The sequence below is a fragment of the Phacochoerus africanus genome, chromosome 16, assembly GCF_016906955.1.
Source record: "Phacochoerus africanus isolate WHEZ1 chromosome 16, ROS_Pafr_v1, whole genome shotgun sequence".
Lineage (NCBI taxonomy): Eukaryota > Metazoa > Chordata > Mammalia > Artiodactyla > Suidae > Phacochoerus > Phacochoerus africanus.
Window position 1 is genome coordinate 33,787,007 of NC_062559.1, and position 18,332 is coordinate 33,805,338.

The following is an 18,332-nucleotide window of genomic DNA, read 5'->3' on the forward strand; positions in this document are numbered from 1 at the left end:
TTCCCAATCCAGGAACATGGAATATCTTTCCATGAGTGACAAATTTTATAATCTAGCGTTGTTCCAATAATATATACAGTTCTAGCAATGAGCTAACCTTTCAGGATTTTGGAATTGTAGCAACTCAAAATTTTTATAAGGCTTTATTGAGGCTATGATTCATAAAAAATTTGGAATAAACTTCATGAAACAATGACTCGAGCATCTGTACTCTTTTTTTTTTTTTTGTCTTTTTGCCATTTCTTGGGCCGCTCCCGCGGCATATGGAATTTCCCAGGCTAGGGGTAGAATCGGAGCTATAGCCACTGGCCTACGCCAGAGCCACAGCAACACAGGATCCGAGCCGCGTCTGCAACCTACACCACAGCTCTTGGCAATGCTGGATCGTTAACCCACTGAGCAAGGGCAAGGATCAAACCTGCAACCTCATGGTTCCTAGTCAGATTCATTAACCACTGCGCCACGACGGGAACTCCGAGGCATCTGTACTCTTAAAAACTTGAAACCAATGGCCTATATCATAAAGAGTATAACCAAAGGACTTAAAAGCATCTGAAATTGCTAAGAAATGATTCAATCTAATTTTGTTAATCTGCCACATCAGATAGAGCATATTATTCAGCAAATTGATAACACAGACCTGGTTACATAGAAAAGGGTAATATTTAGAAATCATTTTAAAATTTCCTTGGCACAGAGTTTTATAGAGATTCATAACTTAGTTTAGTGTGTTAATTGTGCCAGTTTATAGTATTCATTTAGTATTACTGCATTGTAATTCCTTCTCATGATTTATTAGAGTGATAGACCTATTTGAGTTGAATATGTAATGACCTGGAAGTATCTTTTCTCTTGAGCTTCTCCAAACACAACTTGGAGATGACAGCATTTGTTTACTGTAAGTGAAAATAGAACCTTTATCATTTTACTTCAGTTCATGTTGTTACAGGGTGATTTTTGACCAGGATATCCCTCAAATATACAATATATACAAGGCAGTTCAAGGAAGCCCCATTATATATAGTTGAGCCCAATATTCAGTGCTTGCTGGTAATTTCACACACCAAAGGATGAGTTAGAGCCTTGAAAGCAACCTCTGACTGTCTAAAACCAGCTAGCAGAAGTCCTTGAGTCGTCTTTAGATTCAGCTTAAAAAGAGCATCCATTGGTCTTATTTGAAAATCTATCCTCTCCATCTTCATGTTTCAATGATCATTTGTGTCTTTGTTTTTCAGAAACAGATCAAGACCCTTAGAATGTCCATATTGCTTTTGGCATTAATTTAACAAGGTGTTTCCCATAGAATGCTGTTGTGGTTTAGGCCCTTGTTGGAGTTCAGATAAGGCCAGAACAGATCATTTGGTTTAACAGAATGTTAAAACACATGGCAGGTCAACTTCTTCTATTGCCATGTATGGTAATTTTGCGTAAATCATTCTCCAAGCCAGGATACCTGTGCACTCAGGCCCGTGACCCATGGCTTGCTAAATAAAGCTGGCACCCTTTGTCTCGCTAAGGATGTCCTTGTATATTTCATCAACTTTTCTCCTCTACTTTGTCTTTAAAACAGAAATATTTCTATCCCTCTGGGTTTTATGTTAAATTATTTTGTTTTCCTCAGAAAACTAGATACTGTGAAAAATCTCTGGAGCCTACTGATCCCTGTAATGCATTATGATGTCTCTACTCTTTAGAACAGTAGTACTCAATAGACAGAATCACCTGGACACTTGTAAGAAATGCAGATTTTTGGGCACCACCCCAGGCCCATTAAAACAGACTCTCTGACAGTCTCTGAGAGAGGGTACAAAAGTCTCAAGATGATTTTTTAAATAATTTTAATTTTCCCATTATAGTTGGCTTAGTGTTCTGTCAGTTTTCTACTGTACAGCAAAGTGACCTAGTCATGTATATACACACACACACATTTTTTTCACATTATCCTCCATCATGCTCCATCACACATGATCATTGCTGTACAATAGGATCTCATTGCTTATCCATTCCAAATGCAATAGTTTGCATCTATTAACTCCAGATTCCCAGTCCATCCCACTCCCTTCCCCTCTGCCTTGGCAACCACCATTCTCTTCTCCAAGTCCATCAGTTTCTTTTCTGTGGAAAGCTTCATTTGTGTTGTGTATGAAATTCCAGTTTTAAATGATATCATATGGTATTTGTCTTTCTCTTTCTGACTTACTTCATTTAGTATGAGAGTCTCTAGTTCCATCCATGTTGCTGCAAATGGCATTATTTTGTTCCTTTTTATGGCTGGGTAGTATTCCATTGTGGATATATACCACATCTTTTTTTTTTTTTTTTTTTGGTTTTTAGGGTCACACCCATGGCATATGGAAGTTCTCAGGCTAGGGGTCAAATCAGAGCTACAAATGCCAAACACACAGCCACAGCAATGCTGGATCCCTGACCCATTGAGTGAGGCTGGGGATCGAACCTGCATCCTCATGGGTACTAGTCAGATTCATTGCCTCTGAGCCCCAAGGGGAACTCCCTATACCACATCTTAATCCATTCATCTGTCGATGGACATTTAAGTTGTTTCTATGTCTTGGCTATTGTGAATAGTGCTGCAATGAACATATGGGTGCGTGTGTCTTTTTCAAGGAAAGTTTTGTCCAGATGTATGCCCGAGAATGGAATTGCAGGGTCATATGGTAGTTCTATGTATAGTTTTCTAAGGTACCTCCATACTGTTTTCCATAGTGGTTGTACAAATTTACATTCCTGCCAACAGTGCAGGAGGGTTCCCTTATCTCCACACCCGCTCCAGCATTTGTCGTTTGTGGGCCTATTAATGATGGCCATTCTGACTGGTGTGAGGTGGTACCTCATCATAGTTTTGATTTGGCATTTCTCTAATAATCAGTGATGTTGAGCATTTTTTTCATGTGCCTGTTGGCCATCTGTATATCTTCTTTGTCTATATAGGTCTTCTGCCCATTTTTCAATTAGGTTGTTGGGTTTGTTTTTTTTGTTTTGTTTTGTTTTGTTTTGTTTTTTTGCTGTTGAGTTGTAGAAGTTGTTTGTATATTTTAGAGATTAAGCCCTTGTCAGTTGCATCCTTTGAAACTGTTTGCTCTCATTTAGTAGGTTGTCTTTTTGTTTTTCTTACGGTTTCCTTTGCTGTGCAAAAGCTTGTCAGTTTGATTAGATCCCATTGGTTTATTTTTGCTTTTATTTCTGCTGTCTTGGGAGACTGACCTGAGAAAACAATTGTTAGGTTAATGTCAAAAAATATTTTGCCTACATTCTCTTCTAGGACTTTGATGGTATCTTGTCTTAGGTTTAAGTCTTTAAGAAATTTTGAGTTTATTTTTGTGCATGGTATGAGGGTGTAGTCCAGTTTCATTGATTTACATGCAGCTGTCCAGTTTTCCCAGCACCACTTCCTGAAAAGACTGTCTTTTTCCCATTTTATATTTTTGCCTCCTTTGTCAAAGATTAATTGACCATAAGTGTCTGGGTTTATTCTGGGTTCTCTGTTGTTCCATTGGTCTGTGTATCTGTTTTGGTACCAGTACCACACTGTCTTGATGACTGTGGCTTTGTAATATTGCCTGAAGTCTGGGAGAGTTATGCATCCTGCTTGGTTTTTGTTCCTCAGGATTGCTTTGGCAATTTGGGGTCTTTTATGGTTCCATATAAATTTTTGGATTGTTTGTTCTAGTTCTGTGAAAAATGTCATGGGTAGTTGGATAGAGATTGCTTTGAATCTGTCAATTGCTTTTGGTAGTATGGTCATTTTTACGATATTAATTTTTTCAACCCAGGAAGCATGGACTATTTTTCCATTTCTTTGAATCCTTTTTAATTTCCTTGATGAATGTTTTATAATTCTCAACATATAAGTCTTTCACCTCCTTGGTCAGGTTTATTCCTAGGGGTTTAATTTTTGGCGGTGCGATTTTAAAAGGTATGGTATTTTTGTACTCATTTTCTAATATTTTATTGCTAGTATAAAGAAATGCTACCAATTTCTGAACATTAATCTTGTATCCTGCTGCTTTGATGAATTTGTTGATCAGTTCGAACAGTATTTGTGTGGAGTCCTTAGGGTTTTTTATATGTAGTATCATGTCATCTGCATACAGTGACAATTTTACCTCTTCTCTTCCAGTTTGGATACCTTTTATTTCTTGTTTGTCTGATTGCTGTGGTTAGGACTTTGAATACTATGCTGAATAGCAGTGGTGAGAGTGGGCATCCTTGTCTTGTTCCAGATTTCAGCAGGAAGGCTTTCAGCTTTTCTCTGAGTATTATGTTTGCTGTGGGTTTGTCATAAATGGCTTTTATCATGTTAGGTATGTTCCCTCTATACCTACTTTGGTAAGAGTTTTTATCATGAATGGATGTTGGACTTTGTCAAATGCTTTTTCTACGTCTATTGAGATGGTCATGTGGTTTTTGACTTTTCTTTTGTTAATGTGGTGTATGATGTTGATTGATTTGCATATGCTGAACTATCCTTATGAACCCAGATGAATCCCAGTTGGTTGTGGTGTATGATATTTTTTATATGTTGTTAGATTTGGTTAGCTAAAATTTTGTTGAGAATTTTTGTGTCTATATTTATCAAAAATGTTGGCCTATAATTTTCTTTTTTGGTAGTATCTTTGTCTGGTTTTGGTATTAGAATGATGGTGGTGTCATAGAATGTTTTGGGGAGTGTTCCTTCTTCTTCAACCTTTTGGAAAAGTTTAAGAAGAATGGGTATAAGTTCCTCATTGTATGTTTGGTAGAATTCAAGTGTGAAGCCACCTGGACCTGGACTTTTGTTTGTAGTGAGTGTTTTTATGACATACTCAATTTCATTTCTAGTGATCAGACTCTTCAGTTGATCTATTTCTTCTTGATTCAGTTTTGGCAAGCTGTAAGTCTCTAGAAAGTTGTCAGTTTCTTCTAGGTTGTCATATTTGTTGGCATATAATTTTTCATTGCATTCTCTTATGGTTTTTTGTATTTCTGCAGTATCCAGTATCCACTGAGATTTCTCCTTTCTCAGTTCTTATTTTGTTTATTTGGATTTTTTCTCTCCTCTTCTTGCTAAGTCTAACCAGAGGTTTGTCAATTTTGTTTACCTTTTCAAAGAACCATCTCTTGGTTTTATTTGTTTTTCCTATTGTTTTTAATCTCTATTTTATTGATTTCCTCTCTGATCTTTATGATTTCCTTCCTTCTGCTGACTTTAGGTTTTGTTTGTTCTTCTTTTTCTAATTAATTTAGGAGGTGGGTTACATTGTTGATTTGAGATTTTTCTTCTTATTTTGAGGAAGGTCTGTATTGCTATAAATTTCCATCTAAGCACTGCTTTTGCAGCATCCCATAGATTTTGAATGGTTGTGTCTTCATTATCATTTGCCCCCAGGTACTTTTTAATTTCCTTTTTTATTTCCTCATTGACCCATTGGTTTTTTAGTAGCATGTCGTTTAGTCTCCATGTAGTCAGTTTTTTCTCATTTCTTTTCCTGTGGTTGATTTCTAGTTTTATGCCATTGTGATTCAGAGAAGATACTTGAAATAATTTCTACACTCTTAAATTTGTTCAGGTTAGTTTTGTGCCCCAGTATGTGTGCTTGAGAAGAAAGTATATTCTGATCTTTTTGGGTAATATCCTGAAAGTCAAATTAAGTCTAACTCTTCTACTATGTCATTTAGGATCTCTGTTGCCTTACTGATTTTCTGTCTAGAGGATCTGTCCATTGATGTAAGTGAGGTTTAAAGTCTCCTACTATTATTGTATTTGCATCAATTTCTCCTTTTATATCTGTTAGTATTTGTTGAATGTATCTGGGTGCTCCTATATTAGAGGCATAAATATTGGCCATTGTAATATCCTCTTCTTGAATGGATCCTTTTATCATTAAATAGTGTCCTTCTTTATCTTTCTTTATGGCCTTCATTTTAACGTCTGTTTTGTCTGATATGAGTATTGCAGCTCCTGCTTTCCTGTCTTGTCCATTGGGATGAAATATCTTTTCCTGTCCCCTTACTTTCAGTCTATACGTGTCCTTTGCCCTAAGGTGAGTTTTTTGTAGACAGAATATTGTAGGCTCTTGCTTTTCTATCCAATCTGCCACTCTACATCTTTTGATTGGAGCGTTCAGTCCATTGACATTTAAGGTAATTATTGATAAATATGTATTTATTGATATTTTAAGCCTTGTTTTCCAGTTGATTCTATATTTCTCCTTTACTCCTTTTTTTTTTTTTGGTTGGATAATTACCATTTTTTTATGTTCGTGTAGTTTTCTTTTTAGTTTTGTGAATGTGGTGTTTGGTTTTGATTTGTGGTTGCCCTGTTTTTTAAGTATGTTAATCCCTTCCTATCTCTCCTTGCTTTAGCCTGATAGTCATATAGGCTCAAACACATTATTTAAAAAAAGAGCCAAGGAGTTCCCATTGCAGCTCAGTGGTTAATGAATCTGACTAGGAATCATGAGGTTGCAGGTTTGATTCCTGACCTTGCTCAATGGGTTAAGGATCTGGCGTTGCCGTGAGCTGTGGTGTTGATTGCAGATGTGGCTCAGATCCCGCATTGCTGTGGCTCTGGTGTAGGCCAGTGGCTACAGCTCCGATTAAATCCCTAGACTGGGAACCTCCATATGCCACTGGAGCGGCCCTAGAAATGGCAAAAAGACAAAATAAATAAATAACTTAGATTTTCTTACTTTCCTTCCCCACAAATTTTGAAGTCCTTTTTTAACATGTTCATATTCATCCTTTTGCTGTTCCTTGTGTTTATTGTCACTTTTACAGTAGATTTTTTTTTCTTTTAGAACTGTATACTGACTTATTTAAGTGATGGCTTTCCAGTTGTGACTTCCTCCATCCTATTTCTTCTTACTTCTTTTTTATTTAGAGAAGCCCTTTCAGTATTTCTTTTATAGTGGGTTTAGTACTGCTGTATTCTTTTAGCTTTTGTTTGTTGGAGAAATTCTTTATTTCTCCTTCTATTTTAAATGATATTTTTGCTGGGTAGAGTATTCTAGGCTGCAGGTTTTTTCCTTCCATATATTCCTTTGAATAGATCTTGCCACTCTCTTCTGGCCTGTAGTGTTTCTGTAGAGAAATTAGCTGATAGCCTTATGGGGGTTCCCTTATGATTAATGCCTTGTGTTTCTCTTGCTGCTTTTAGAATCCTCTCTTTATCGTTGCCATTTTATTATAATATGTCTTGGTGTAGGCCTGTTAGGGTTCAACTTGTTTGGGGCCCTCTGTGTTTCCTGTATCTTTATTTCTGTTTTTTTTTAGATTTGGAACATTTTCAGACATAATTTCTTCAAATATATTTTCAGTCCCCTTTTCTTTTTCTTCTGCTTCTGGAATTCCTATTATGCATTGATTGGCCTGCTTTATATTATCCTATAGATCTCTTATATTACTTTTGTGTTTTTTCATTTGTTTTTCTGTCTGCTGTCCTCATTGGGTGATTTCCATTTTTCTGTTTTCCAAGTCACTAATTCATTCCTTCGCATTATTTGTCTGCTCTTTGGTGCCTTTAGCTCAGTTTGCAACTCTGCAAATGAATTTTCTAATTTTTCTTGTTTCCTTCTATAGTTTCTAGTTCCTTTCTAAAGTAATCTGCATTACTGTTTATATCTGCTCTTAAATCCCTCAGTATTTTCACTATGTCCCTTTTCAACTCAGTGTCTATTAGACTGCAGAGGTTCATTGTTTGCTGCTTCAGGTGAATTCTATTCTTTTCACCGGGAATGGTTCTGAGTGTCTTCATTTTGCTTATATTTTTCTTATTCTGTGAGTTTAGGGAAACCAAACTGTAGTCTTGGAGGGCTATTTCTGTGCAAGAGCCCCCCCCTTTGTATTTTGTGGAGGGTTGCTATTTATTTTTGGCATGGGAGTTTGGATGTCTGCTGTCTCTTTATTCAGGGTGAGCAGGCTGTTATCCCTAGGGTGCTGAGTATGTTTCTAGGGAGAAGGAGGCAATTGGTAGGGCTAGTAGTCAGTGCATGGTCACTGGACTCTTGACAGTAGCAAGGGCCTTCAGGAAGATGACGCAGGTTACTCCTAGTTGCAGGGCCTTGGGAAGTGGTAATGAGCCTTTAGGTGCCCAGAGCATTTGGCTGTGCCAGTGGAAGGGTGTGTGAGTTCCCAGGGGAATGAGAGCAACAACAGGTGGTGTTAGGTCACAGTGTCCTCCTCTGTGGTGCCCTCTGAGATGATTGGGGCTGCAAGTGATGCCTGTTCATGGACCTCTAGTGGTAGCAGGCCTCGTCCACCTCTGGAGTCAGAGATAACTGCAGTGGTTTGCCCCACCACCTGTAGACCACTCAAGAAGCACCCTGTCCCACTTAGTCCATGCAGGAGGTGCTGCACAGGCTGCTGCTAGTTGCAGGGTCCTTGGAAGTGACAGTGATCAAGCATGTGTGGGTGCTGTCCAGAGTGTTTGGCAGTGGCAGCAGCAGGGCGGGTGTATTCCTAGGGGAATGAGAGTAGCAATGGGTGGTGCTCGGTTGCAGTGACCTCTTTTTTGCCAACCTCCGAGGTGAGTGGGGCCACAGGTGGAGCTTGTTCACAGACCCTTAGTGGTGGCAGGCCATGCCTCCCTCTGGTTTCTGAGATGACTGCTGTGGTTTGTCCTCACTGTCTCCAGACCCTGAGTCTCAGCACCCAAGTGTCTCAGGCTGTGGTGTCCAGTGCAGTGGTGCAAATGATCTGTGCAGCTCTCACTTTGCTTTGCCCTCCTTGGTCTAGCTGATGAGCTTTTCTTGAAAACATGAGGTCCCTGCATTGTGGCTGATCTCCCTATTGGTTATGTAGGTTCCCAGGGTGTGGGTTCCTTTTTTCGTTCACAGCTCCCTCTCAGGAGTACTAGTCCCATCCTGATTCCTTTTCTCTCTCTCTTTTTTTCTTTTGTTCTACCCAGTTATGTGGAGAGTTTCTTGCCCTTTTTGGAGGTTTAAGTTCTTCTGCCAGTGTTCAGTAGATGTTCTGTGTGTGTCGTTCTACATGGAGATGTGTTTTTTTTTTTTTATGTGTTTGTGGGAGAAGGTGAACATGACATCTTATAGCTCCACCATTTTAATCCTTCCTTCTCAAGATGATTCTTAAATGCGCTTGGCTAAGGATCGAAAAGCACTGCTTCAGGCAACACTGTCCCCTTTCTTTGTTTTTCCAGCCCTAAAGACTAGCTCTAGCACTCTGTTAGAAAAGGCTCATTTATAAAAAAAAAAAGAAAAAAGAAAAAAGAAAAGGCTCATTATACTCAAGTACAAATTTCAAGCATGACATAATTCACCTAAAGAGTAAATTTTCACTTCATTCCTTGGTTTCTGCATTATATATGATCTGAGACTTCCCAGATATCAGGTGACTTTTAAAGGTCATTGCTACTGTACAACAACTGGAATTGGAGAATTTCAGAGATACTAAATCTTCTCTTCAAAGATATACTTTTACAAAAATGGTAAGATAAATTAAGTATTCAGGGTGCTGTTTTAACAGTCCTTATAGAGCTTAAGTTAGCTTGTTACTTAAGAATATCAAAATACATCAGTTATAATTTTGTTTTTACCTATAAATATGTCATAATGAGCATTTTGAATGCCAAAGGAGAATTTATTCAGATAATTATAGATTTACATTTTTAATGGAACAGGCTAATAGATTCAGTTTAACACAGTTCACAAAGTACTGGCCATGTGCAAGTTATTTTGAGAGTTCCAGCAAGTCTTCTTCTGGGTATTTATCCAAAGAATACCATAAAAACTTCTTTGAAAGGATATATGCACTCCTATGTTCATTGTAGCATTATGTAATGTGATAAAACAGTGTTACCTCAATAAGTAAAGGGAGGTGGGAAGGCATGAATTTTCTCCCTCAAATTTATACATTTATATCTACACTGGCAAGAACAGTCTACAAAGGGGAGTTCCCGTTGTGGCTTAGCTGATTAGGAACCTGACTATTATCCATGAGGATGTGGGTTTGACCCCTGGCCTCTCTCAGTGGGTTAAAGACCTAGCATTGCAATGATGCGATGTGGTGTGGCTCACAGATGTGGCTCGGATCCTGCATTGCAGTGGCTGTGGCCTAGGCCAGCAGCTGCAGCTCCATTTTGACCCCTAGCCTGGAAATTTCCATATGCCACAGACACTGCCACTGCCCTAAAAAGCAAAAAAAAAAAAAGAATAGTCTATGAAGAAAAAGGTTAGCCTTTAGTGCCATGTCCAATCCTTGCCATCCATCATGCTGCAAGATTAAACTTTTTCTTTCTATTTTTAGTTGAACTAACATTCTTACTAAATATAAAGTGGGCTCTTTCTTCCACATTTGCAAACACAGTGTCTTATAACTGCTGTAGAAAAATCAATACTTCCCTAACAGGCTGCTCTGTGTGCATAAATATACAACTCCGACAGCCCAAGTAGCAGGTGCCCTAAATACCTCAAAACAAGCCCATGTGGCTGACAATTAGAGATGGGAAAAGTATCCAAATCTGTGATTTAAAAAGAAATATTCTAAATGAAGTTTATTTTGCTGTTGCCGTACATAGCTTAGGATTTTGCTTTGCAGCATGAGTAGGAATACAATTTCTATGGTGGAGAGCTTGTGCAAATTGCACAGCTTCTTTGTTCCCAAAGTGTGTTTTCAGTAAAGAAAGACTATCCCCATAAATTCCTGCACAGTGATTTAAATGTGGATATGACCTCTCTGCTGTCATAGAAAATCAGGCTACAAAAGAGAGTGTATAGATTTTGTTTGGGTTATGGTTGAAAGACACTAACTGTAAATGACATAGTTTAAAACCATTAGGAAAATTTTAATAGAGGCTGGATTTAGATTAATTTAAGGGATTACCGTTTGCCTTTTTTAAAATGTGTGGTAAAGACATTGTAATTCTGTATTTATAAAATGGCCTACCTGTTAAAGATGCTTACTGGAGTTCCCATTGTGGCTCAGCAGTAACAAACCCTACTAGTATCCACAAGGATGTGGGTTGGATCCCTGGCCCTGCTCAGTGGGTTAAGGATCCTGCATTGCCATGAGCTGTGGTGTAGGTCAAAGACTCAGCTCAGATCTGGCATTGCTGTGCCTGGGGTGTAGTCCAGCAGCTGCAGCTCCCAATTGACCCCTTAGCCACCCAAAGAAAAGAAGAAGAAAAAAGATGCTTACTGATATTTGTACAAGTAGAATTATATGATGTTTCTGACTTGGTTTAAAATTTCCTAGGGGAGGAGTTCCCCCCCCCCCCCCTGTCGTGGCTCAGTGGTTAAAGAATCCGATTAGGTACCATGAGGTTGCAGGTTCAATCCCTGGCCTTGCTCAGTGGGTTAAGGATCCGGCATTGTGTAGATTGCAGATGCGGCTCGGATCCTGTGTTGCTGTGGCTCTGGTGTAGGCCAGCGGCTACAGCTCCTATTCGACCCCTAGCCTGGGAACCTCCATATGCCACGAGAGCGGACCAAGAAATGGCAAAAAGACAAAAAGAAAAAAAAAATTTCCTAGGGGAAAAATAATTGGGTTGATAGGTGAAACAGGATTAACAAAAAGTTGTTGATAATTATTGAAGCTAGGTGATAGGTATGTGGGGATTTATTTTACTATCCTCTGGAATCTTAGGTGCATTGGAGATTTTTCATAGTAAAAAAATTTTTAAAGAAGAAAAATCACATTGTAAGATGTCTATAAATGGAAGAGATTTTTTCAAAAGAGATACAAAAATACTGAAGCAAATTGTGGAAAATAAAATAAGCGTATGCTAATGATGTTCTTGTTAGAGAGGTCAAAGGACGCCAGCTCAGGAAAGATTAAAGACAAAGATTGGGAGTTCCCGTCATGGCGCAGTGGTTAACAAATCCGACTAGGAACCATGAGGTTGCGGGTTCGGTCCCTGCCCTTGCTCAGTGGGTTAACAATCCGGCGTTGCCGTGAGCTGTGGTGTAGGTTGCAGACGCGGCTCGGATCCCGCGTTGCTGTGGCTCTGGCGTAGGCCGGTGGCTACAGCTCCGATTCGACCCCTAGCCTGGGAATCTCCATATGCCGCGGGAGCGGGCCCAAGAAATAGCAACAACAACAACAACAACAACAACAACAACAAAAAGACAAAAGACAAAAAAAAAAAAAAACAAAGATTGTTCTATAGCAACCCTGAATATTGTTCCACCAAAGCAGGTATAAGAGGACTATCCAGGCTGGCAGGAATTTCATTTTATTTTGTATTTCCTGCCTCTCTCATCCTCTTTTCCCTATGCAGACCCAAAAGCTGTGCAAATGCTTCATGTCTCTTTGGTGTCAAGGTAGCAGGGAGAATATTCACCATTTGCCGAAATGGCCCTTGTCTTGAGTACAGGCTCCTTTCAGTTCATGGTTGTGCTGGAGCCTAGCATCTTTGGCTAGACTTTAAAGCTATGCAGTCATCTCCTAAGGCAGGGTCACCGAACAGGTGTAAGGCTGGCTAATTTCTGGGCTCGCCAGCCTTCATCTCTGCAGGAATCTTTTCTTTTTCTTCTCCTCGCTTGCCGGGACATCTTGAACAAGCAGTGAGTAGGTTTAAGCTTTTACAAATGACAGTAAGAGTGATTGAGTTCAGGTTGCTTCTGCTTTCTGCCCTGACAAAAATAACTGCAGAAAGGAATTGCAAATGCTGGTTGCTAGTTACCCATTTGAAATGTGTATGTTGGGAAGATGGGGGAAATATAGGGCAAAGAACTCTGAACTGCTGTTTCTGTATATTCTGCCACAGTGAGTTTGTTGGTCTTGGAAGTACTCATTCTTTTGAGGAAGATATACACGGGTACACTGATAAGGAAGTTTCTTTTTTCCTCAAGAAGGAGATGTTCTTGCTCTGATGTGAAATATTAAGCAGTCTTTTGGGAAAGATAAAATATTTACCTAGGTCAAAAATAAAGGTAGGAAAGCAAAAGGAATTAGAAGCCAAGTGTATTCCTCACACATAATGGGTATAGATAAGCAGTTTAGAGATGATAAGAAACAATGAAGTTACTTTTTTTTCTTTTCAAAATTTATTTCTTTGACCTATAGTTGATTTACAATGTGTGAATTTCTGCTGTGCAGCGCAGTGATTCACCTATATACACACACATATATAAATATACGCACATTCTTTTTCATATTCTTTTCTTTTTTTCTTTATAGTTTATCACAGGATACTGAATAGTTGCCTATGCTATACAGTAGGACCTTGTGTTTATCTACTCTGTATATGATACCTTAGGTCTGCTAACACCAACCTCCTGCTCCATCCCTCCCCCCACAAAACAGTTAAGAAATAAGCCTTGGAGCCACTATGGAAAAGTGCGGAGGCGCCTCAAAAGAACTAACTAGAGAGTTGCCATATGATCTATCAGTCTCCTGGGCATATATCTGGACCAAACTGCAATTCAAAGATACATGCACCTCATTGTTTATTGAAACACTATTTATAATAGCCCAGACATGGGCGTAACCTAAATGTTCATTGACAGAAGAATGGATAAAGATGTGGTACATATATACAATGTAATGTTACTCAGCCATAAAAAAGAATGAAAAATGCCATTTTCAGCAACAATGAAGTTACTTTTGATGAAACCTCAAAAAAAAAAAAACCTAGACGAAAGAGAGAGTTCTTGCTGTGGCAAAGTGGGTTAAGAATCCAACTGCAGCAGCTTGGGTTGCTATGGAGGTGTGGGTTCGATCCCCAGCCTGTTGCAGGGGCTTACAGGAAAGGGTTTCGGTAGATGCTTCAGTATCATATGCTTTCATCCATGGCGTGAAGGGTTATACATGTAATATACATACATGAAATGTACAATAGTACATTTGTCACAGCATGCCCTTTTCTTACTATAAAAATAGAAACTCTCTGAGATTTAACATGGATGACTGGAGTAATGGACCAAACTCAATATTCATCTTCTAGACAAAATCATCTGTGTCCACCCCACCCTCCATCTTCCTTTCCTTTGAATTATGGGTACCATACCTTTGAGCACCTATTAAACACCAATTTGAGTTCGCTATTATCATATTGTAATCTTTTCAGAAAATTGTTCTTTGTTTGTTTGTAGGTTTGAGCCACCATTTAAATTTTTACTTTGGCGATATGTTTACTATGTAATAAAATGAAAAATTATATAATACACTTAAGAACCACTTTTAAAAATCACCAGTGATATCATCACCCAGAGATAACCACTGCGGATTGTATTAGGAAATATATTCTAGCCTATCATATATATTTTCTTTTTAAGTGAAAGTGCTACTTGTGCATAATGTGTTGTACCTTGCTTTTTCAGTTAATTATATTGAAAAAGTTCACCTGTATTACTCTTTTTCAACCTCGTTTTTAATGACTGCATAAAAATTTTAATACGTGAATGTACCATAGTATACCTAACCAATTCCTAATGATTTATACAATATTTCGTTATAACTTATGGCTTTTTAAAACTTTGAATAAGGTAAATCCCTAGTTTTTAAATTAAAAATGATGGAGAAACATTAACACATGGAAATTTACTGTTTATAGATCTGCTTAGGGAAATATTTCCTTGCTTGAGAAGACAGCTACAGTTGAATGTATATTTGCGACAGTAGTTTTAAACAAATTTTGTAACATTAATTTTCTGAAATTTTATTAAAACTAAATATACTGGAATGTAAATATTTCATTCAATTTAGGAGAGCACAAGCTTCATTTCATCCCTGCCCTGATTGGCCCTTTCCTAGAAGTGACCTTGATACCCCAGCCAGATCTCCGGAATGTCATGATTCCTATTTTTCATGATATGATGGACTGGGAGCAGAGGCGGAGTGGCAATTTTAAACAGGTAGGTGGATGTGCTGCTCCTCGGAGCAGCTGGAAGAGTTGCAGTTCTCCTTGAGCATCTCTGGGCCTCCACATTCAACTCTGAGTTAGGGAAGGAGCACTGAACCTGCCATCAGTGAACCCAGATTCCAGCCCGGGCTGCCTACTCCTGAGCTATGAGCTACATAGCCTTGGACACCCTCTGGTACTGTGTTTCCCAGAGCCTAGGAGAAGCCCCCCAAAAAACATTTCATTCTCTTTCAGCTAAAAAAGTCCTGTCTGTGTTTAAGAACTGGCAGACGTTTTATTGGCTCCCAGCTGGACACAACGCAGAGGAATGAGAAGGTTAATGATTCTTAAAATCATTGACCTCTCAGTGGTCTGCATATTGTGTTTGGGGAATGGCTTAGCTTTGAACATTTGATGCGCAGTGTGTTTTATTGCTCTTTGCTTGAAGCATGGAGAATTAATTTAAAGGGAAAAGCAGTAGGGATGGTCATAAGGGAAATTCCAAGGAGATGAGCCCATTATTTATCTTTGACATAGGATCTCGCGGTGCTCCTCCAGTTTTGGAAAGCCAGTTGTTCTTATTACAGAACCAGATCTCATAGCAGAAATCGGCTGCTTTTGCCATGCCGAGTCATTCATGTTGGAGATTGCAGGCCTGTTCACACAGTCACTTCGCTCACCTGTGGGAAGGAGCTGGCTCTCCCCTTTGCTTCTCCAGATGAAGCCCTTCTCAAGTCTTAGAAATGATCATCAACTGTATGAACAAGCTGAATGCATACATAGAACCCTTCCATTCCCCAAAACATGGCATTTCATCTGTACTAATATCTGCATTTATTTTCAAGAAAGCTAACAGCTGAATGAAAGGCTGTTTAAAAATTGTATTGGGCAAGACCCACTTGCCGTCTCTTTTACCATCTTATTGAAGTTTGATTCAAAGAGAAAAATTGGGCTTAGTCCTTTGACAAAGCCAAATATCCCTCCCAGCTCCTAGTTGTTTAACTCTCTCTGACCAAGCAGATTCTTCATTTTCTGTCTCTTGCTGCCTCGGAGAGATGAAGGGATATTCATTTCTGCCTTTCTGATAGTCAAGTCCTAAAGGATTTACATTCTTGAAAATATAAATATTTTGACTACAGTTTTCAGGAAATATGTCCTTTCTCTCTCATGCTGCTTATTGCTGACTTAGAATATGTGTATGGATCTACCATCTGCACATGGTTAGGACAAATTTTCCACTTCAGCAAAGTTGTGGCGCAACCTCGAAGTGTTTTGAGAAAGAAAATAGAGACAAAGCACATCAAATATTTAAATGAATATTTAAGGATACATTAGTTTGCTGATGTTCTTATATTTATCGTGATTAAAAAAAAAAAAAAAAGACATTGGGCTTGCCAGTTTTTACAGCTCCCAAAAAAGGAATTCAAACGTTTAAGCTGGGCTGCAGGCATTTGTGTTTGAATCAACAAATAAGAGTCTTTGGCGGCAGCACCTGCTACCCCACCGGGAGTTTGGAGTCATGTTGCTGCATCTAAATTGGCCCCCTAGAATTCCAAGGGGGTGTCTCCTGTTAACCAAAGCTGATAGTGCCGCTTTCACAAAATTTACTGTGGCTTTCTCCCTTACAGAAATAACTAGGTTTCAATTTGCTTGGGAAAGCCTACTTGAGAAGGGGAGGAAAGAGAGAGTAACACTTGGATATGTTTCAGGTGGAAGCCAAACTCATTGACAAACTGGACAGCCTGATGTCGGAAGGCAAAGGTGATGAAACATACCGTGAGCTCTTCAACAGTATGTGAGTAACATGTTTATCTCAAGTTGCTTCTACTGGGGGCAGTTGGTGTCAGTGATAAGCAGCGGGAGAACAACAAAGACAGCTTGGGTCTCACAGGAGTGCTTTGTCTTTGTGGAGTGTGAAATAAAGGATAATTGCCTAACTCTGGCAAATGGATCTTATTATACTGATAATTAGACGTATCGCCTTAGATTAGTCTCTGATTAGGACAGATCACAAGTGTTATGTAACACAGCTCACTCTCTTCATGCCTAATAATTTTAAAATGGGGGTTACGTGATAATGCTTTTAAAGAGGCTGAAGAGGGAGAGGAAAACAAATGGTATGTTGGTCATGTTGGTACGTGGTGCTTTCGAAAGCAAGACATCCTTGGCTGATGTGCTGTTGGGATACTTCATCCAGTTTGCATCTATTCCTTGATTTAATTTTTCAGTGCCGATTGCTCATTCAGCATTGTTCACTGCTTCCTAAATGTTTCTTATTGGAATATCGCAGAAGCAAATCATTTTTAATCAGTTCTACGATTAGGATTTGTCTAGAGGATAGAGAAATAAATGGAGTGTTGGAAGGGGGCTTCAAGGTTGTCCTTACTCATGTAAGAATGTGAGGTTGTCCTCACTAATGTAAGAGTGTGATCACCGGCACAGGGTGAATTACTCGCATCAAGGATTCATCCACCGGGTGAAAAGGCCAGAGGACACATAAGGTTTTAGCGCTTTCGGAGTTTAATTCTAGTGCTTGTTTTCTCTACTGCTTTCTATGGAGCTTAGTCATTTTTCAAACTTTGTGTTCTTATGAAATGTTTCCTCCTGAAGAAAGAACCGGCTCACTGGGCTTGGGAAATGTTCACAATTCTTTCAGAAGTACAAAAACAATTTAGCAATATCTTTGTCTATTCATTTTTTTTTTACTTATATTTACACCCACCTGTCACCTAAAACGAAATATGAATGCTTTAATACTGATGGCCAAATTTAAAATTCTGTAATTCATGTTACGATCATAAATTTAAAGCCGTAAATATATTAGTATACAGGTTTGAAAAGTATTATTAGCGACTGATAGATTTCAGCTTGCCTGGTTCAGAATCTTTCTTGAAGCTTTTAAGAAAATTATATTGAAAGGAACAGCCACGAAGGGGGCATACAGATTTCTTGCGGTGGTGGTGGGTGATAAAATATATTCTTTTGTACCGAATCCTGAACAATGCCATTTTCTTCTGATACCGTAATTAAATTGGAACTTTTAATAATTGTTCACCAAGTCCTCGTTCATTCCAATATACAAAGCATCTGTCTTTCATGACAGCTGGAGTTTAGCAAGAATTCTGATTAAAACCTCATCCACTATAATAAATTGCATTTGAAAACCACTCTCAATTCAGTTACTAGTCCTTGGCTTGAACAAAGAACTAAAATGAGAAAGCACTCAGTGAAATGAATCTCTTGAGATTTGGGATTAATTATTTATAATAAATTCACAAGATTAATAAACACTCACATAGCTCTATAGTGCCTCTTATCTGCTTTAATAAGGGCCTGACGGCATGCAATTTGGACTGCTTGTGTATAAATAGGGCTTTGAAATAGAAGATGTACCTTGACATTAAAAGCAAACCAATAATTAAAATATTAAGCCTCTATAATTAGGACTATTTTAAGGTGCCTGATTCATTCAATGGAGATTTTTAGTCTTTTGTTGATTCTTAGCATATTACTAGAAATGTTACTATAAATA

The 18,332-nt window shown here is 38.6% G+C and overlaps 1 protein-coding gene across 2 annotated transcripts in view; it reads left to right on the top strand.

The window, feature by feature from the left end:
* Positions 1-18,332, top strand: part of DOCK4 (dedicator of cytokinesis 4) — a 469,573-nt gene that overhangs the window by 385,053 nt on the left and 66,188 nt on the right. For both annotated transcript variants that reach the window (XM_047763518.1, XM_047763519.1), the window contains exons 31-32: positions 14,665-14,813; positions 16,510-16,595. In XM_047763518.1, coding sequence (XP_047619474.1) covers positions 14,665-14,813; positions 16,510-16,595 — 235 coding nt within the window. The remainder of the gene's footprint in view (positions 1-14,664; positions 14,814-16,509; positions 16,596-18,332) is intronic.